The 16,659-nt window shown below is 52.5% G+C and overlaps 2 protein-coding genes across 6 annotated transcripts in view; one reads left to right on the forward strand and one right to left on the reverse strand.

Moving 5' to 3' along the window:
* VCF1 (VCP nuclear cofactor family member 1) overlaps window positions 1-1,433 on the reverse strand; it is a 17,534-nt gene extending 16,101 nt beyond the window's left edge. Inside the window, exon 1 of the mRNA XM_065911088.1 lies at window positions 1,181-1,433. Coding sequence (XP_065767160.1) covers window positions 1,181-1,401 — 221 coding nt within the window. The 5' untranslated portion in view covers window positions 1,402-1,433. The remainder of the gene's footprint in view (window positions 1-1,180) is intronic.
* Window positions 1,434-1,747: 314 nt separating this feature from the next.
* On the forward strand, window positions 1,748-15,677 carry MTNAP1 (mitochondrial nucleoid associated protein 1). 5 transcript variants are annotated; one of them, XR_010659635.1, is made up of 6 exons: window positions 1,845-2,184; window positions 2,292-2,402; window positions 4,495-5,971; window positions 9,589-9,681; window positions 10,196-14,319; window positions 14,944-15,677. XR_010659635.1 is itself a non-coding variant. In XM_065909166.1 (6 exons), the coding sequence occupies exons 3-6, from the start codon at window positions 4,522-4,524 to the stop codon at window positions 11,470-11,472; spliced, it is 1,671 nt and encodes a 556-aa protein (XP_065765238.1). In that variant the 5' UTR covers window positions 1,845-2,184; window positions 2,292-2,402; window positions 4,495-4,521; the 3' UTR covers window positions 11,473-14,310. The 5 variants fall into 5 exon arrangements, 3 of the variants coding, with proteins under 3 accessions (XP_065765237.1, XP_065765238.1, XP_065765239.1); XM_065909166.1 differs by lacking the exon at window positions 14,944-15,677 and having other exon boundaries at window positions 10,196-10,300; window positions 11,450-14,310; XM_065909165.1 differs by lacking the exons at window positions 1,845-2,184; window positions 14,944-15,677 and adding an exon at window positions 1,748-1,827 and having other exon boundaries at window positions 10,196-14,315.
* The last annotated feature ends 982 nt before the right edge of the window (window positions 15,678-16,659 follow it).

Consider the following 16,659-nt stretch of genomic DNA (forward strand, 5'->3'; position numbering starts at 1 on the left):
TTTGTGACCCCAAGGACTGCAGCACGGCCAGCCCTTCCTGTCCATCACCAACTCCCGGAGTTTACTCAAACTCATGTCCATCAAGTCGGTGATGTCATCCAGCCATCTCATCCTCTGTCGTCCCCTGCTCCTCCCACCTTCAATCTTTCCATCAGGGTCTTTTCAAATGAGTCGGTTCTTTGCATCAGATGGCCAAAATATTGGCCTAGAAAGATGCAGGTAAACCAACTGAGCTTTCTAAATCTGCTTCCCGATCAGAAGAATGAAAGACGGGACTTAGTGATCAATAGTTTTCAGTTCAAACTCCACGATGAGGGATTTTTCTAATTCCGAGTAATAATAGTCCAACTTCTCCATTCTGGGGTACAATCCCAACTTTTTCCTCCCTAACCTGTTCACAGAGGTGAGAAATGAGAAAAAAGAAAAGAAAAATCGCGGCTTGGTCCGGACTCTCCAGAGTCCTTATCAAGAAATCCTCAGCACCCTCTACGTTAAGCCCCGGGTCCTGGCTCAGAGGAAAAGTGCGTCGCAATACAGCCCTACCTCCCGCCTTCGGAGTCAAACGGCTCCGCACCCGAACTGTTTCGAATTGTGCCTGCTCTTCACGCTACGGCCGAGGAGGGAAGCCACAGGTCACCACTTCGGCCCTCGCCCATTCTGCGTCCACGACGGCCCAGCAGGGCACAAGGGCTTCGATCTGACCTAACCCTTCCGTCCTGCGGAGTTAAGCCCAGTCCTCCTCCCCGACCTTCGAGAGACCGGCTCCCCGCCCCGCCGTCCCCTCACAGGCGCCCGAGAGGCTCCTCTCGAACATCGGCCATTCCTCCCAACCCCCCACCTTCCTAAATTTAGGACAGGGAAGCTTTGGGGCCCCCCTCTCTCCGCCGGGACCGACCGGACTTCATTCCAAACAGGGAGAGATCGGGGGGCGGGGGGAGAAAAGATGGGGTCGAGGGGCGACCCGGACCCTGAGGAGTCACCGCTTCGGCGCCCCTGGAGACCAGGTTCCCAATCAGCCGAGCATCCCTCCCCTCTCCCCGCCCGGACGGCAAGGCACCCACACGGAGACCCGCAGGGCCCACGCTCGGTCGGACACCGCGTCGTGCCTCCCTCGGCTCAGTGTACCCCAGGACACAACACCCGGCGAGGGGCTGAGGGGAAGAGGGTGCCCTGCACACACCTGGGGCGGAGGCGCTCGCTCATGGCAGCCGATGGAGACGAGCGACGCGGCGCCGCTCCGCGCGGAGAGGGAACGGAGGGCGTCGGGTTCCGGCGGCCGCCACGCCCACCCCCTCGGCCCTTGGCTTTGGCCGCGGCTCTGGCGGAGGCGGCCGGCGCTGAGTACCCCTCGGGGGCACCCGTCCCTCCGCTACTTCCGGCGTCTGCTCCGCGCCCCCCCATGTCGCCGCGCCGTGGTACCGCCCTCCCGCGAGTGCGCAGTGGCGCGAGCCCAGACGCGCCGACCGGTAGCCCCGCCCACAGGAAGAGGCGGGCTCGGGGGGTGGGGGAGGAGCGACCAGGAGCCTCTGGGAAAGAGGACCCCATTAGGGCTGGCCCGGGATTTTGCCTGTTTTGCAGCCGAGACGGGCCGGCGTAATAGGCCAGCCAGGCTTAAATGAAATTAAACCGTGTTATAATCATAGGATACAAGTATTTTATTTAAATCCCTGTGAAGTCACAGTTTAAAAAAAAAAAAAGGCGGAGAAGCATCAGGCAGTGGTGTAGACGGCTTGTCCCAGGGCCTAGTCCGGGGAGTTGGGCCGCGTCGCGTGGGCTGCGCTGAGGGAGCTCGTTGCGGGACTTCCTGGGTTTTTTGTGTCTCGCGAGGTGAGACGCTGCGCGGGCGGAGTTTCCACAAGCGGCGGTGCTGTCTGTGGCCTCCGCTGTGGGCCTGGGCGCGGATGTGGAGGCGAGAGGAGAGTGAGGGGAGGGCCTTCTGAAGCCGAAGGCTCGGCGCCCCGGCGGCTCCGGCGCCCGGGGCTGGGGGAGGCCGCGGGGCGGCCGGCCGGGCCCCCGGAGCTGCTCGGTGGTCCCACCCACTCCCTGGAAGCCGCCCGACGGCTCTCCTGGAAAAGCAAGGGAGACGGGGGCCGAACAGCCCACTGGAAGGCGCGGGAGGGAGGACTCTGAGGTCAGCCCGCTGCCCGGGAGGCTGGTCACACGGCTCCTCTCCGGGACCCCCAGGTAGAAGTGCCATATTGGCGTCACCCGTTATTTTGGATTTGCCCCAGTAGCTTGTTCCTCTCATTCATTTCATTCACTCGAGTGACGGCCCTAATTGTGTCTTTCAGAGGCAGACCCTAGCTTCGAATTCACCCTGCCCCCCTGGGTAACGGCGGTCGTGGAGCATGCGGGTACAGGAGAAGCAAGCGCAAAATTAGCATCCTTCTGCAAAAACTCAGGTAAGAAAATAGCTAATGTAGTAGAAAAGGACCTTTGTATTCTAGCGCAAATTAATTCCTAAAGGGATGTTATTTATAATCTCAAATTATACCTAATGGTCCATCTCTGGGATTCCTGCCTCCCAGGAAGGGGATTTGGGCATGAAGCTAAAATACCTCTGGTTAGCTCCAAGGAAACAGCCTGACCAGGCTCACCTGTGAATGACTGCAGGCAGGAAATGAACACAACCCCTCGGCAGGGTGATGGGAACCAGGAAGTGTTTGACTTTCTTCCCTCCCCTTTTAGGATTAAAGAGGCCTGAATTGTAATTCAGGCAGCATGGTTCTTTGGTACACAAATCCACTATCTGTTCAGTCCGCTGGCTTTCCAAACCGCGTCACTAGTCCTTGTACCAACAGCTCGTCTGGATTTATTGGCCTGTGGTGCGATGAACCAGACGAGCTTGGACTCAGTAACGTTAAGGCACCCATGTTGAGATGTTACAGCTGGAGGGTACAGGGAAGATCTCAAGAGGATTAAGTGAGGATGGAGAGCATGGAGGCAGACACCTCTAACAGAGGTCTCAATCCCCTTCTAAAATCGTTAGTCCAAGGCCTGTGGACTGACTTCCGTTGTGTGTCTTTTTGTAAATAAATGGTCCATATATATGTGTGCTTAGTCCTGTTTGACTCTCTGCGATCCCACGGACTGTGTCCCGCCAGGCTCCTTTGTCTGTGGGATTATCCCAACAAGAATCCTGGAGTTGGTTGCCATTTCCTTCTCCAGAGGGTCTCCCCAGGGATTGAACTTGCGGCTCCTGCACTGGCAAGCAGGTTCTTTACCACTGAGCCTCCTGGGAAGCCCAGACGGTCCACAACATTTATTATATTGCCTAAGGGGTACTTGCAAAGTAAGAATAATTCCTATAAAGTCTACTGGCAGAAGACAGTTTTATTTTGCCTGACTTCATGTAGGACAAGGTGGGTTGGTTGCTATGATAAATGGGTTGGCCAGGGCCAGGCCCAGTGGTCAGTTCTGAGAATACAGCTCTGCACAGGGGCTGTCTTTTCCCTACCCTCTGGAGCTTAATTGAATAAGAAATGTAAACAAGTAACTTTGATCTGAGCTTTGGAATGCAATAATGCCCTTTCCTGACTGGAGAGTATAACAGAGGCACCAAAGGTATGTGGTTTAAGTATTTTTCATTTCTTTGCCAGCAACACACAGCATTTGGGATCTTAGTTCCCTAACTAGGGATCAAGCCAGTGCCCCATGCAGTAGAAGTGCAGCGTTGTAACCATTGGATCACCAAGGAAGTCCCGGTTTAGGGGGGTTTGTTTTTGTTTTTCTTTTTTAATGTTTTATGTGGCATAAATTTCACAAAAGTGTCAAACTAAACAAATTTCCCATTAATCCGTTGTCGTACAATCTGAGTAAAAAATTCAGGACCATGTTCCCTCCATTTATGTATTATGTATGTTAGCTATACTTCTGTGTCTGTGTCTATGCATGCATGTTACTAATGTGTTAAACATTAGTACCATTCTCATTTTTTGTGCTTAGGTAATGGAAGTTACCTAGAGTTCTAATACTTTCTTGCACCCCAATGTATTTTCTATACATACAGCTACAGTCTTTTATTCTTTAACTTTCTTCCCTTGATTGATGTATAACAATTTCTTTACACTCGTGTGTTATCCAATTGCCTTGCTACAAGGTTAAATAGCAAATATTTCATTCTGGCTGACATTTTAGACACCTTTTCCTTCCACTAACTGTTAATTCACTAGATTTAAGTCCTTTTGCCTGGCTCGCCTCCTAGTTAGGGATGTAGAAAAACCTCTTTGGTCATTTTTTGTAATGATTGATTCCTAGAAGATGTTAAAAAATTTGAAATACCAAGCAGAAATGGAGTCAGGAACATTGACCTTAAAATCCAACTCTGTCTCTTTTGTTGTACCTATAGAAGAAAAAGAATGAATCAAAATAAATGTTTTGAGTTGTCCTTCAGCCTGGCTTATTTCAAATGAATTTAAAAGGTATGACACCTAACTAAGGCATGAGTATTTACAGACTGTATGCTTCCCATCTCCTTGTGTTTGTCTTTTTCAGGAATAGGAGAGTGCTGTTCCATCCAGGATGGAACTGTGTCCTTACTGTAAGAAGCCATTTAAACGATTGAAATCCCACTTGCCGCACTGTAAGATGCTAGGAGCAGCTATGCCTCCTGATCAAGAAATTCGTCCGTGTGAGCCGGCTACACTCCCACGTGGTAAAAAAATCGAAGCGCCAATCAGAGACTCAATTAAAGCAAAAGAGAAAGAGTTAGGGACAAACAGTAAGAAAAGAAATCCGGAAGTGAAAGGGAACAATTCAGAACGGACAGTCAAGTCCTCTTCAGCGCTAGCTGTTGGTTTGGAAAAAGCAAGTCATAAAAAGGCTGATGAAGACGTCAAGAGTCAAGTTAAGCCCTCCCTCAAAATGTTAAAGGCTACTAAACCAAAGGTTCCTTTCCAGGGAGAAACTACAGCTCAGTTTTCTGCATCAGAAAACACCAGTTCTGCAAAAGAACTTGCCAAAGCGTTGCCTCAATCAGGAGAAAGTAGAGATAACCCTTCAGAAATTGAAGCACCTTCACCTCCCGTCCCAGTGGCACCTTCTCGGTCAAATCACGATAGGAAATATTCTTTAGCCTTCCTTAATGATGTACAAGCCACTTCAGCTGATTCAAGACTGGACAGAGTGGATGCCTCAAGACAGAACCTTCTCGTAAAATTATTTGATACACCTCTTGGTGATGGTCATAGTTCTCCCATGAATTGCAGTCACAGGGTTCAAAGAGGAAACATGTCATCGTCAGGCAGAGAAAGAGATTCCAAGGCTGAGGATCACCTCTTAGGAGCCTCTACTGACAGAGACTTCAGGACTCTGGCAAAGAACGCAGAATCACAGATTGCTACTTTTAAACTTAACCCCTTAGGTGAAAGCCAGGGCAGGGAGAACCAGGGAAAAGCACTCCACCTTGGAGCAGAGACATATGGGAGCCAAGGAGGTGTGGAGAAAAGTGTGTCTATGACAGGAAGGCAGGATTGGGCTTCCCTGAGCCATGATTCAGTCATGGAGAAGAAACCTGGAGACAGAGGTCCCGGTTTACACTTGCTCCCGCTAACGGGCACAGCTTGCCCTGAGCATCTCCCTCTAGCACAGTCATGTAACCAGAGTCCCACCTCTCTGGCTATAAAATTTCTCCAGGAAGAGAAAGCAGAAGCCGGCAGCCGGAATCGAGTCCCTGCTGTGAAGGCGTTGATGGAGGGTGAGGAGTGGGCTTCTCTGACAACTAAGGTGGGCTCTCAGCCCCCAGCATCGCGCCCCCGGGGGCCGCAGTCCACACATTCAGCCCAGCACCATGCTTCCAGAAGCCCCTTGCCCGGTCAGAGCCTGTCGAGCACCCTGGGGCTGGAGTGGTTTCCAGAGCTCTATTCTGGTTATCTCGGCCTTGGGGTGCTGCCAGAGAGGCCCCAGCATTGGAGCAGTGTGGCCCAGAAGCCCCTGCTTGTCATCAGTCCCCAGGGCGAGAGACTCTCCCAAGGTAAGCATGCTCAGGTTTAAGCTCGTGCGGGCGGCTCTGTGCCTTCTGAGTTAATCAGGTTCAGAAGGCTAACATCCTCTTTCTCGTACCTACGCATTCCAGGGCGCTGCACTTGTCACTCTTCTCAGAACATGACTTCCTGCTCCCAGGGGTCAGTTTTAAGGGTGGTTCTTCATTTTCCCCTCCCCTCCACCAAGAGTTGAAGGCAGGACAGCAGGCTGGCTGGAGATGCTGGGAACACCTGACCAGAGGCACAGCCTCTTCTAGAAATTGGGTGGGTTTTCATGCTGACAGACTCAGGAGAAGCATAAAGACTTCAGGGTCTGCTGTGCTTAGATTTCAGTCAGGACCAGGTTGGGCAGAAAATCGGTTCTGGGCATGTGGTCAGACACAGTACCTAGCGGCTCTAGCAGCAGATGGGGCGTTTGGATGTGGGGGCAGGCTGGGGTTAAAGCTGAAGTGGGAGGCAGGGCTGTCAAGGCAGTGGGGGGTTGAGGATAAGCCAGTGAGATCAGGGGAGGGATGCAACCAGAAGCAGGCAGCAGTCCATGCACTTCCAGAGTTGTGGCCGAGAAGGATTTTGTTCTCTTATTGTTCACAGCCTGCGGTGTGTGCTTAGGTTGGGTTTCTGTATGGGGGAATGTGTGGCCATCTCACGGCCTCTGATTCTGTTATAAACCAAAAGGCCGTTGAAGTTGGCTTCACCATTAATGTTCAGACTTCGATGCTGCCAGTGAATGAACAGGAGACCCTGGTGACCCCTCAGTTAAAGTCAAGATTTAATTCGTCATTTGCTCAAGGACTTCAAGGCCATGGACTCTACAAGGATTAAAAAGGGAGCGTGGCTTCTCAGAAAGCTTCATAACCTCACTCAGCAGTGGCTGTCCCTGATAGCTGCAGGTTGAAGTTCCACTTGCAGGCAGTCATTGTAGAAGAGTTTGGGCCATACAGACTGTGGGTCAGGCGAGACCTCGGATGAGCCTTCCTCCTCCTCTCTCGGAAGCGGCTCGTGCCTTTGGTACTTAAAGGCAGGGCCGGGGGGTAACAAGTTACTGGGGTAACTATGTGCTGGAGTACCTGCGCATTTGTCTCAGTTACCTAAAGTGATCTTACACCAGTCCTGGGAGATGGCTGTTATCCCCTTTTACAGACGAGGAAACTGAGTTTCAGAGTGGGTGAGTAACTTGCCCAGGGTTCAGTTAGCCTCAGAGGTCACTTGGTGGGTCTCTGCCAGGCATTTCCAGGAAGCATTTCTCCTGCTGGACTCTGGGCTCCAGGCTGTGGTCACTTAGCTTTTCCTCCAGGGGGAAGCGCCAGTGCACAGCTAGCCCTCACATGTCAGGTACCCAAGCAGACCGAGGTGAGGTGATTGCCCCGACCGAAAGGCACCCAGGGCCTTCATCTTGATGAAGCAGGGTAGAGTGAGATGCTCTCGTGGCGGAAGAACAGCGGCTGTGTTGGGAGACCTAGGTGTGGAGGTCCGAGGGTGCCCCCAAGCTGGGCTTCGGTAAATCAGGAGTGAGGGAGATGAGCCTGTGGGATTCGCCGGCATGAGGAGCCGTCTTTGGAACTTCGGGGAGATAGATGCTCATGGATGTAACTACCAAGAGGAGTTGTTTTCTGGCCTGAGAGTAAGTGGATTTCAAAAGGTCAAGATTTCAATCTCGGGAGATGCAACAAGGTCCAGGGTCTGAGAGCCCTCAGCAGGCCACCAGCCACCTTGAGAGCGCTGGGCTGGGGGCGCCGGGTGGGCCTTTGGCAGAATTCCGGTGCTTTGGCTTCGGGGCAGGAAGTTTGAGAGATCTCAGTTCCCAAATCTGGGCAGGTTTCACATGGTTTTTACATAAATGATTCCTAGCCGTCATGCCCAGAGACTTATTCTGAAGTAAAACCTCAGAACTTATTTCCAAGCATTTTCTCTGTGTCTCTGAAGATGAGCCATGTCTGAGAACAGCTTCTGGATGCTGGTGCTGATGCAGGCCCCTGGCACCCAGCAGTGGACTGCTCCCACACTGGCAGGGAGAAGGTAGTTTAGGGGGAAAAAGCCAAAACACAGTTTGTGTAACTACAAAAAGCAAAACTTGGCTGATGGGGAGACCAGAAGGTCAAATAGGAAGACCTTGTAGGGTCCTTGGTTTTCAAAGGCCTGGAAACAGCTAAACAAAGGCTGTTCTCTAACCTGCAAACTCGACTGCCATCAGTAGGGTGTCCACGTGAGGGGTTTGAGGAGGGGCGCCTGTGGGGAACGGGCAGGGAGCAGTGGGGATCAGAACTGGGGCAGAAGCCTGACAGGCCGGGGCTGGGTCCCCTTGTTGACTGGAGGAGCCCATAAAGGGGGGTGTTTAAGGAAAGCGCATGTGAGTAACCAACAGCCTGAGACATGAGAGATGAGTCGAACCATGCCTCTGGGATTACAGTCATAGACGGCGGTTGCGGGTTTTTGACGTCTGTATCAACAGGAGCCTCGTCCCTGGATTTGAAAGAGCGGACATCGGTGCTGGCAGGTGCAGAGCAGTGTCTGAGGGATAGGAGGCAGGGCTCGGCCGTGCATAAGGCTCACGCCGCCCAAGGCTCATGACCATTCCTCAGGGATGGAGGTCAGAACCCAGAGCATCGGGGTGGTAGGCAGGGAGTCATGGAAAAAAGCTCCAACAGCACCTTTGTGGGCTTGGGCCTGGGTGCTCCCAGCCACGGTCTGCTTACATATCCCAGCTGCAGGCCTGAAGTGATGTCATCCGCATTATGTGCCTGGACCTGGAATGAAGCGAGCGGGCTCTGCCGGCTGGAGAAGACCCTAGGAGCCGCTGGGGTCCTGACACTCCAGGGAGAGAGGTGGGGCCATCACAGGTTTCCTGGAGCTGTGTTGCTTTTCTGAGCTGGATGAGTCTTGTCATGCTTTGTTTTCTAAAGGAATCTTCACCTTGCAAGAGAAATAGCTTTTGTGTGGTTAACGGGAAGCCAGCATGGTCCTTGCCATTTTTAATAAATGGGTGATCATTTGCATAGTATTTTTACATCTGCAGCAACTTCACCACACCTGCCAAACCAGTTGTAAATATTTGTTTTAATTTACACTTTATCCTAATGAACCAAACCAAGACCAGAGAACCAGCAATAGTAGAGATTCCCTGCCTGTCATTAAACGTGGAAAGCCGAAAGAGCAGGGGAAATGTGAGTACATAGCAGAAACCCGCCTTCTTGGTTCTGCTTTAGTTAATCTCGTATCGAACATAAATAAGAAGCGTGTGCTGGTCAGCGGTGGTGATGGGCTGATACAGTAGACCTGTTGTAGTAACGAGTAATCACCGTGACAGTAGCAGGCCGTGCTCTTGGCTGAGAAGGTGTTTAGCAGAGATCATCTGGGTGCTGTACTCATCAGATGAGAGGTGATCCAGGTCCCGATCCCTCGGGCCCCTCAGTCTGCCGAAGAACCTTTTCTTGACACCAACCAGGTGGTTTGGCCTCCGATGCGCACGTGTTCGCAGCCCAGGGCACTGTCACCCACTACTGAGCATGTCCTTCTCCCACAGCCTCGCCCTGGGGACCTCGGGCACTGAGCGCTGGGGAAGAGGACGGATTTAGATGAGCTTCACAGTGACTTCTGTTTGGAACCCTAGTTCCTTGGTTGGAAAGAAGCTCGACGGCAGTAAGGAGCTTGGAAGCCCCGGCCGGCTCCTCTCTCAGGAGGCTCCTGGGAGCTGTCCACTCAGGTGAGGCCCGAGTCGCGCCTGCGAGGCTCTCTCGGTGGTCCCAGACTTTCTCTTCCTTCAGCCATGACTGTCACAGCCCGGCTGAAGAACGAAAAAAGGACGGCCTTGCGAGCTTCCCGTCTTCCTCCTTGCCTTTCTTCATCCTGGAGTCTGACGCGATTAAACCACTGCTTTATCAAACAGGTTTCACTTTTTTCAGTACCTGCCCACCTCTTGGGGACACTCACGGTCCCCAAGCCAGGAAGGCTCAGCTGCAAGACCACTTGTATTCATCTCCTCCCCGTGAAACTTAACCAGATTCCCCAAAACAAGAGTGACTAATTGAAATTGATTAAAATTAAGGTCTTCTGGGTTTTGCCTTTTCATTTGTTTAAAACACATCTATATAGTACAGTAGTACGTAAATTCCTCGCGTAGCGATTCCTTTGCCTGAGCTGACCGGGTGACTTGAGCCCCTTGCGGACAAGGGCCCGGTGCCTGCCCTCTCACGTGAGCCCTGCTTCTCTGCCAACAGGCTGGATCCGGTGCCGCACCACGGTGAGGAGCGGAGTCGGTGGCCTCACCTTGCTCTTTGCCGGCTGCTTCGTCCTCGGCTGCAGCTGGAGCTTCAAGCATCTGAGTAAGCCTCACTCTGTATCCTCAGTAGTAGGGCACAGCCCATGACGTGCACCTCTGCGGGATTTTCTGAACTGCTTTTTTCAGTTTTGCATTGTCTGACACGCCCTAATGAACAAGCTGTTGCCCAAGGCTCTGGGTTTTTTTTTTATTGGAGGTTTTGGTTCTAATGGCCTTGATAAGATTTGACTAGAGTTTACATAACCGCTCTCATGCTCCATTGAAGATGGTCCCTGGAGATTAGGTGCATTTGTGTTTTCTGCTTAAAGCTGTTTGCCTGTTGGAGGATCAGGGCTCTTCTCTTTGATGACTTTCTGAGAACTTCTAAGAACTTCTTTTTAGGATGGAAACCAAATAGCTTTATACCCTAAGAGATGAGAAGCAAACTGTCACTTACCAGTGTGTCTAAGGCTGAGAGCTATTTTATTTAATCTACTTTTAACGTTAAAAAGAACAATCACCTTTTTCTAGTTATGCATTTCAGCTTGCTCCAAATCTTACCAGAAGGAAAATGCCTAGATTTCACTGCTCTTTTAATTCCAGATAACGTGTGCTCATTTTTAAAAATATTATTGTATTAAATAAATCAAAAAAGTCCCAGTATTCTTCCACAACAGACAAAATCCAAATGCTTTCAGATGAAAACTTTCAGTACAAAAGTGTAAGGTCATTATTAACACTAGAGGCCAGTAGAACTCACAAACTTCCGGAATGTCGGGTCTGACTCTAGCTGGGCTTGGCGACTAATGCAGTGCCAAGACGCAGGGCATGCATGGGTCACGACGTGGATCGTGTCTGTGGCAGGCACTCACATCCCGACTGACCAGCCACGACTTCCCGCCCTCATCTCACGTGTGTGGCCATCCGTGAGAAAGGAATTCCTTTCTGATCACCGTGCCTAAAATCCCAGGTCGTTTCTTTCACAGGGAAAAAGCCTCCCCTGAAAGAGAGACTGTTCAGGTGATGCTGGAGTTTCTGTTTCACATCTTTAAATTGAGAGCGAGGAAAGTGAGGCAGAAACTTACCCCTGTACCTAAGACTTTATTTCTAAATTTATAAAACAAACACAAGGGGATGATCTTGAGGGGCAAGAGGTAGAAGCCGTCAGGGAACAGCCTCGTAGACCCTTACGTTTGTCTCTGTTTATCCCAAGAGCTGCAGCGCTGGCCTAAGTAGCGCTGACCTAGACGCCACGTGGGAAAGCTGGCGCTCCGAGTCGAGGACGGTGGAGACACTGCAGAGCGCGTTTAAAGAGCGGAAAACTGTCCTGGGGGCAGGGAGAGGGAGCAGAAAGAATAAAATTACTGGAATCTAACCATTCTGGAGGAAGCCAGGTTGTTGTTTTTTTAATGTGGACAGCTCTGGTTCTATCTGGATTTTTCTTTTGGCTTGTTCTCAAAAGTGACTGAAAGTTTTGGAGAAAAACTTGAGGTTGTTTAATCATAAAGGCGGATGTTATTCAAGGAGACAGGGAGATGACAGGAGTTCCTCATTAAACATTTTAAATAGCTGTTTCCTAATTCCCGGTAAAAAATAATCCCAGTTCTAAATCATTTCTCCCCAAAACTGTTGTCTGTATCTTGGCATCGTCCTGTTCATTCCTGCCGGATACCGGTTCAGAAGAGCATCTGAAGTGGCTAGAAGTCAGTTCACATCAGACCTTTCCCCCTTGGGGGTGGGTGGGCTCCTCTGGGTCCTTGACCAGCTCTCGGCAGCTGTGAGGAACCCGCAGAGAGTGGGTTCAGAGTTGCAGGTGAGCCTCTGAAAAATCCTTGGCAGGTGGTTTTTTTTTTTTTTTTTAAGTGGATTAAAACGGCACACTCCACAGAATGTTAAATCACCTTTTCCGCATCTGCAGTGAGCGTAGCAGTGGGCAAGTGGTTTCTGCTTCTCATCTCTTCCTGGAAGCGTTTCAGAATCCCACCCTTACACCCCCTAGGAAGCTGAAAAAATGGTCGCACATTCCTCCCACTGCGTTAAGGCTGTGCAAGGAGGGTGCGCTTCGGGGTTGCTTCCCTGGTCAGAATACTCAGTGTCGTTCCCATTCTACGACTTCTGCTTTGGACTCCAGACGATAACTTGGATGTACTGATAAAGGCTTCGTGGAAATCTAATGTAGATCACACAAATGGATAAGGTTTTCCAATCCTTTTCCAGTATCAAGGGTTGATTATGTCTCAGATACAGATGTGCTGCTATTGATGGACCAGTGAGTCTGTGTATTTGCTTTGCTTCTGATCCTCAGGCCAGAACACGCGTTCAGCCCCTTTTGCCCCCCGCCTCCTCCAGAACTACAAGAAAGCAGGCGTGCTGTCATAAAGCCAGCTCTCACACATTTGCACCTCTCTTCCCCCCTCTCTTCTCAGAACTCGATGCTGGCTTTATCTCCCTTTTCTGTTCTTCAGTCCCCTGCCTCCCTGCCCTCTCTAATTGTCCCCAGTGGGAGTAATTTAATTCTGCATCAAATTTTCCTGGTTAGGGAGAGGTGTACTGGAATTCTCCATGAGGAAAAATTCACAGTTGAGGAAGATTATGGTAGAGGTAGAAGTAAAATAGAGGTAGGTAGTTTAGTTTAGTGTGCCTGAGAATGTCACTGGAAGCCGCTTTGGGAAGGGTTCTGTGGCCTTTCTTTGTAAACGCCCCAGAAGAGACGTGCGGGGAGGAGGCCCTTCGGCAGCCCCCCCTGCCTCACTCTGGGTCAGAGCCGCTCGGTGCAGAGGTGGGTGGGAACGACCTCTGCGAGGGTCCTCTCCTGCCCCAGCAGGGTCGGCAGACCACAAGAGCCCACAGGCATGAGCCAGCGTGGGCCTGTTGGTACGTGAGGTCTCGGGGACACAGCCTGGGTTGTTGGTCGGGTGCGGCAGGGCTGCGGCGTCACAGCAGAGGCCGCAGGGCCTGCAGAGCGGAACGTGGCTCCGCTCTGGCCCTCCGCGGAAAGCCTGCTGACCCCCGCCCTGGGCCAGCAAGACGCCTCACGGGCTCCTGCGTCGGAGGGATGAAGACGAACGGGGTCCGCGCTAAAGCGTTTGGGGCTGGGACACGTTTCAGGAGGAGCCTTTCTGGACTTGGTACCTGTCGAGATCGTTTTTGTCACTACCGTGAAGAAACCAGCACGTTGGTGGGAGCTTCCCAGGGTGAGCAGCAGCACTTAGATTTTGCTTCCAGAGTGGCTGCATGAATTCCCCCAGGAAACGCAGCCTGAGAATCCGCCTCCCCTCCCCGCTGCAGCTGACGTCACGGTGATACCCATGCTCCCCCGTCCTGGACTCCAGGGCAGGTCCCGTCCCCCGCCCGTGTGCCACAGCCCCTGACCGCCCTGCTCTAACTCGCGTGGCCGGGGAAACGGGGGGGTGTCCCTGCTGCCCACTTGAGATTAACCCTGCCTTTACTGCAGAGAGTATGTTTTTCTATATATATAAAAATTCTCAGCTATTGCGAATAAAATCAGTTTGTTGTATCGTAAGTGGAGTGTTTTATATTCTGGGAAGCCCTATCTGCTGTCGTCATTTTTATCACACCTTCCTTTCCTGGTTTACCTGGTAACCTGATAGCTTCCTTACCTTCACCTGGTAACCCTAAGTTACTTTTAATACCTGCTTCTCCCCAGACACAGTGTTGTTCCTACATATCACTACTACCACTCTCCATAACAAAATGCTCCTCTGTTCTGGTTACCTGCCTCTGCTGGACGCTCACCTGTGGGAGGAGTAGCACCTCTGTCCTTGGACAGCGGTCTAACTGGAGCCGCCTCGTTCCAGGCCGTAAAACGGGGACAGTTATGCCTACTCTGCAGAGATTAAGTCTCAGCATAGTAGGAATGAAAGAACACCACGTGTGCTGACACCTCGTCCTGCGTCCAGTCCTGAACTGGGATCCAGCAAGAGGCCCACCACCTTCCAGCCAAACTGCAGCTACCACCCCAGCACTTGCTTCCGCCAGCCAAGCCCCCTGCCGGCCGTTCACGCCCACCCAGTGGGGCCGAATTGGCCGTCACACTCCCCCAGAAAGAGGCTGCAGGCTGAGGTTAGTGATCTGGCTGTGTGCCATGTGTCACATACCAGCCCAGGGAGGAGCTGTCTCCTGGCCAGCGTCCTCTTGGACGGCCTTGCCCTTCGCCCTCTCCCCTCCCACCAAGCGGGACGAGGCAGCTGCCTTTGTCTGCAAGACCAGGGGGCCTGGTCCTTCCACACCGTCCCTCTGTTCCTCCAGCGGGCCCGACCTGGCCTCCCCAGGCCTCGCCCCGTGGGTTAGGCTGCCTTGGGGGCTGACTTAGACAATGACATGTATCACACAGTGCTCCCTGCCCCACGTCACTTCCTCACCTCCTGGGGCAAGCCTTGTTGGTACCATCTGCCTCCACTCCCTACCCCGTGATCCCTCACGTAAGATGAGCACAGAATCAAATCCTGAACTTAAGGAAGCTGTCCAGGGAAGCAGCTGTCGCGCAAAAGAACTTGATTTAATCGCCAGTTTACAGCAGCGGGTCAGGCCGCGTGCCCCAGAAGTGCTGCCGGAGTGGCGTGCGTGTGTGTGGCCGGGGGAGCCGAGCGGGGTGCGCACGGGTGTGAGCTGTACCTTCAAGCTGGCTGTGTAGACGCTGCGCTCCCCTGCTCTCTGAGTAACCCTCTCCTGCTGGGCTTCCAGCAGCTCGTTCACTTACAGGAGAGGAAGCGGGAAGCAGGCTGCCTCGGCCTCATCTGCGCTGGTTACGGGGCAGCGGGCTCGCTGAGGACGGGGCCCAGCACGGCCTTCCGGAGTCTTCACTACACAAGGTCCTCCAGTTCCCCAGACCAACGTGGGGTCTTTTTTTTTTAATGACTCCTACCACTTGACTGACTGACTGGCGTCACAGCTCATTTTTCAACACTAAAAGAGAAAAAGTTAATCATGTGACTTTTTGTAAATTCACATCCCAAGAGAAAAAAATGCCGAATTGTCTAGGGCTCCATAGGAGATCCTTAGCTGGCTTACTGAAGAACCTGGCTTCTACTCTTAAATGAAGTTCCTTGTCTGGCCTGAGAAAGGCCTCGAGATCCACGCCCAGCATCGCTAAGCCAGAGAACAGGGCTGGACGCGTAACGAGGAGGACAGCCGTCATGTGAGGAGGGCCAGCCCCGTGCCGCCCTCACCTCTCATCCCGGCACTGCTGTGGTCTTGCAGAACAGAACGCAGAGGATGATTCAGAGTCTGTCTCATCAAGGTGTAAAACATGATGGTTTTCTTCCTGATGAGCCAAAGAGAGCAACCGAGAAAGGCAAGGTGTGGGCTTCCCTGGTGGTCCAGGGGTTGAGAATCCGCCTGCCAATGCAGGGGACACGGGTTCAACCCCGGATCCAGGAAGACCCACAGGCCGCGGGGCAACTAGGCCTGTGTGCGAAACGCCTGAGCCCCCGGGCCTAGAGCCCGTGCTCCACACCCAGAGGAGCCCCCGCGACGAGAAGTCCTAGCTCCGCAACTAGAGAGGAGCCCCCGCTCGCCGCAACTGTAGACCCAGCACAGCCAAAAATAAAATGAATTCTTTAAAAAATGCAAGATGTGTGACACTCCTTTCCTTACCAAGCTGCCCCCTTCCCCACCCCCCCACATCTTAAGACCATTATGTATAAATAACTCAAGGGATCATTAGGCAGCAAAACAGGGCCTGAAAGAAGTTTAACTTGTTAGCCTTTTAAAGAAAGAAACAGTCTGTCTGGCAGGGGAAGCAAATAAAGGTTGAGACCTTACACCTGAAACATTTGGTTTACCAGCCAAATTGCCCCATTCTGTCTTAATTCACCAAAACCTGAGTCTGGCTTCTTAACCTGTTGCTAATCACCCCTCCCCCGGTCCTCAGCCCGGCAGTGGCCCAGCTCTGTCAGCGCAGGCCCCTCTCCAGCGCCTGAGCCCCAGGCAGTGGGCAACCCCCGGCTCGTGGGCCTCATCTGAGGATGAGGGAGCAGACACTTGTCAGGGAGGGGGGCTTGCGAGGTTCCCAGGCAGGAGGAAGTGTGGGACCCAGGGGCTGCTTGACAAGCTGCAGATAAAGTGAAGCCAGGAGGAAACTGCAGACACCCCCGTGTACAGACAAGGTGGAGGGCAGAGAGCAGAGGGCCTGGCCACTGTGAACGGCCTCGTTTTACAGCTTAATTGCCAAAAGCATTCCTTTGGATGGAAGTTAGAAATGGGCTCGTGAATTCCCCAGTGCAGACGATCACGTCCGCCCTGCCATCAGCCGACCCACCGGGGACCAGCAGGGGTCGCCCTCCTCCCCTGCCAGCCCCACCCCAGCCTGGCGCTTGGGAGGGAAGCCTCATGCTCAGTCGTGTCTGACTCTTTGGGACCCCGTGGACTGTGGCCTGCCAGGCTCCTCCGTCCATGGGATCT

Source organism: Muntiacus reevesi, chromosome 18 (assembly GCF_963930625.1).
Source record: "Muntiacus reevesi chromosome 18, mMunRee1.1, whole genome shotgun sequence".
NCBI lineage: Eukaryota > Metazoa > Chordata > Mammalia > Artiodactyla > Cervidae > Muntiacus > Muntiacus reevesi.

Coding starts and splice junctions, on each gene's coding strand:
- MTNAP1 (XM_065909165.1), top strand. CDS start 4,522: ATGGAACTGTGTCCTTACTGTAAGAAGCCATTTAAACGATTGAAATCC. Junction 5,972..9,588: donor GGGCGAGAGACTCTCCCAAG/GTAAGCATGCTC, acceptor TTGGAACCCTAG/TTCCTTGGTTGGAAAGAAGC. Junction 9,682..10,195: donor CCTGGGAGCTGTCCACTCAG/GTGAGGCCCGAG, acceptor CTCTGCCAACAG/GCTGGATCCGGTGCCGCACC.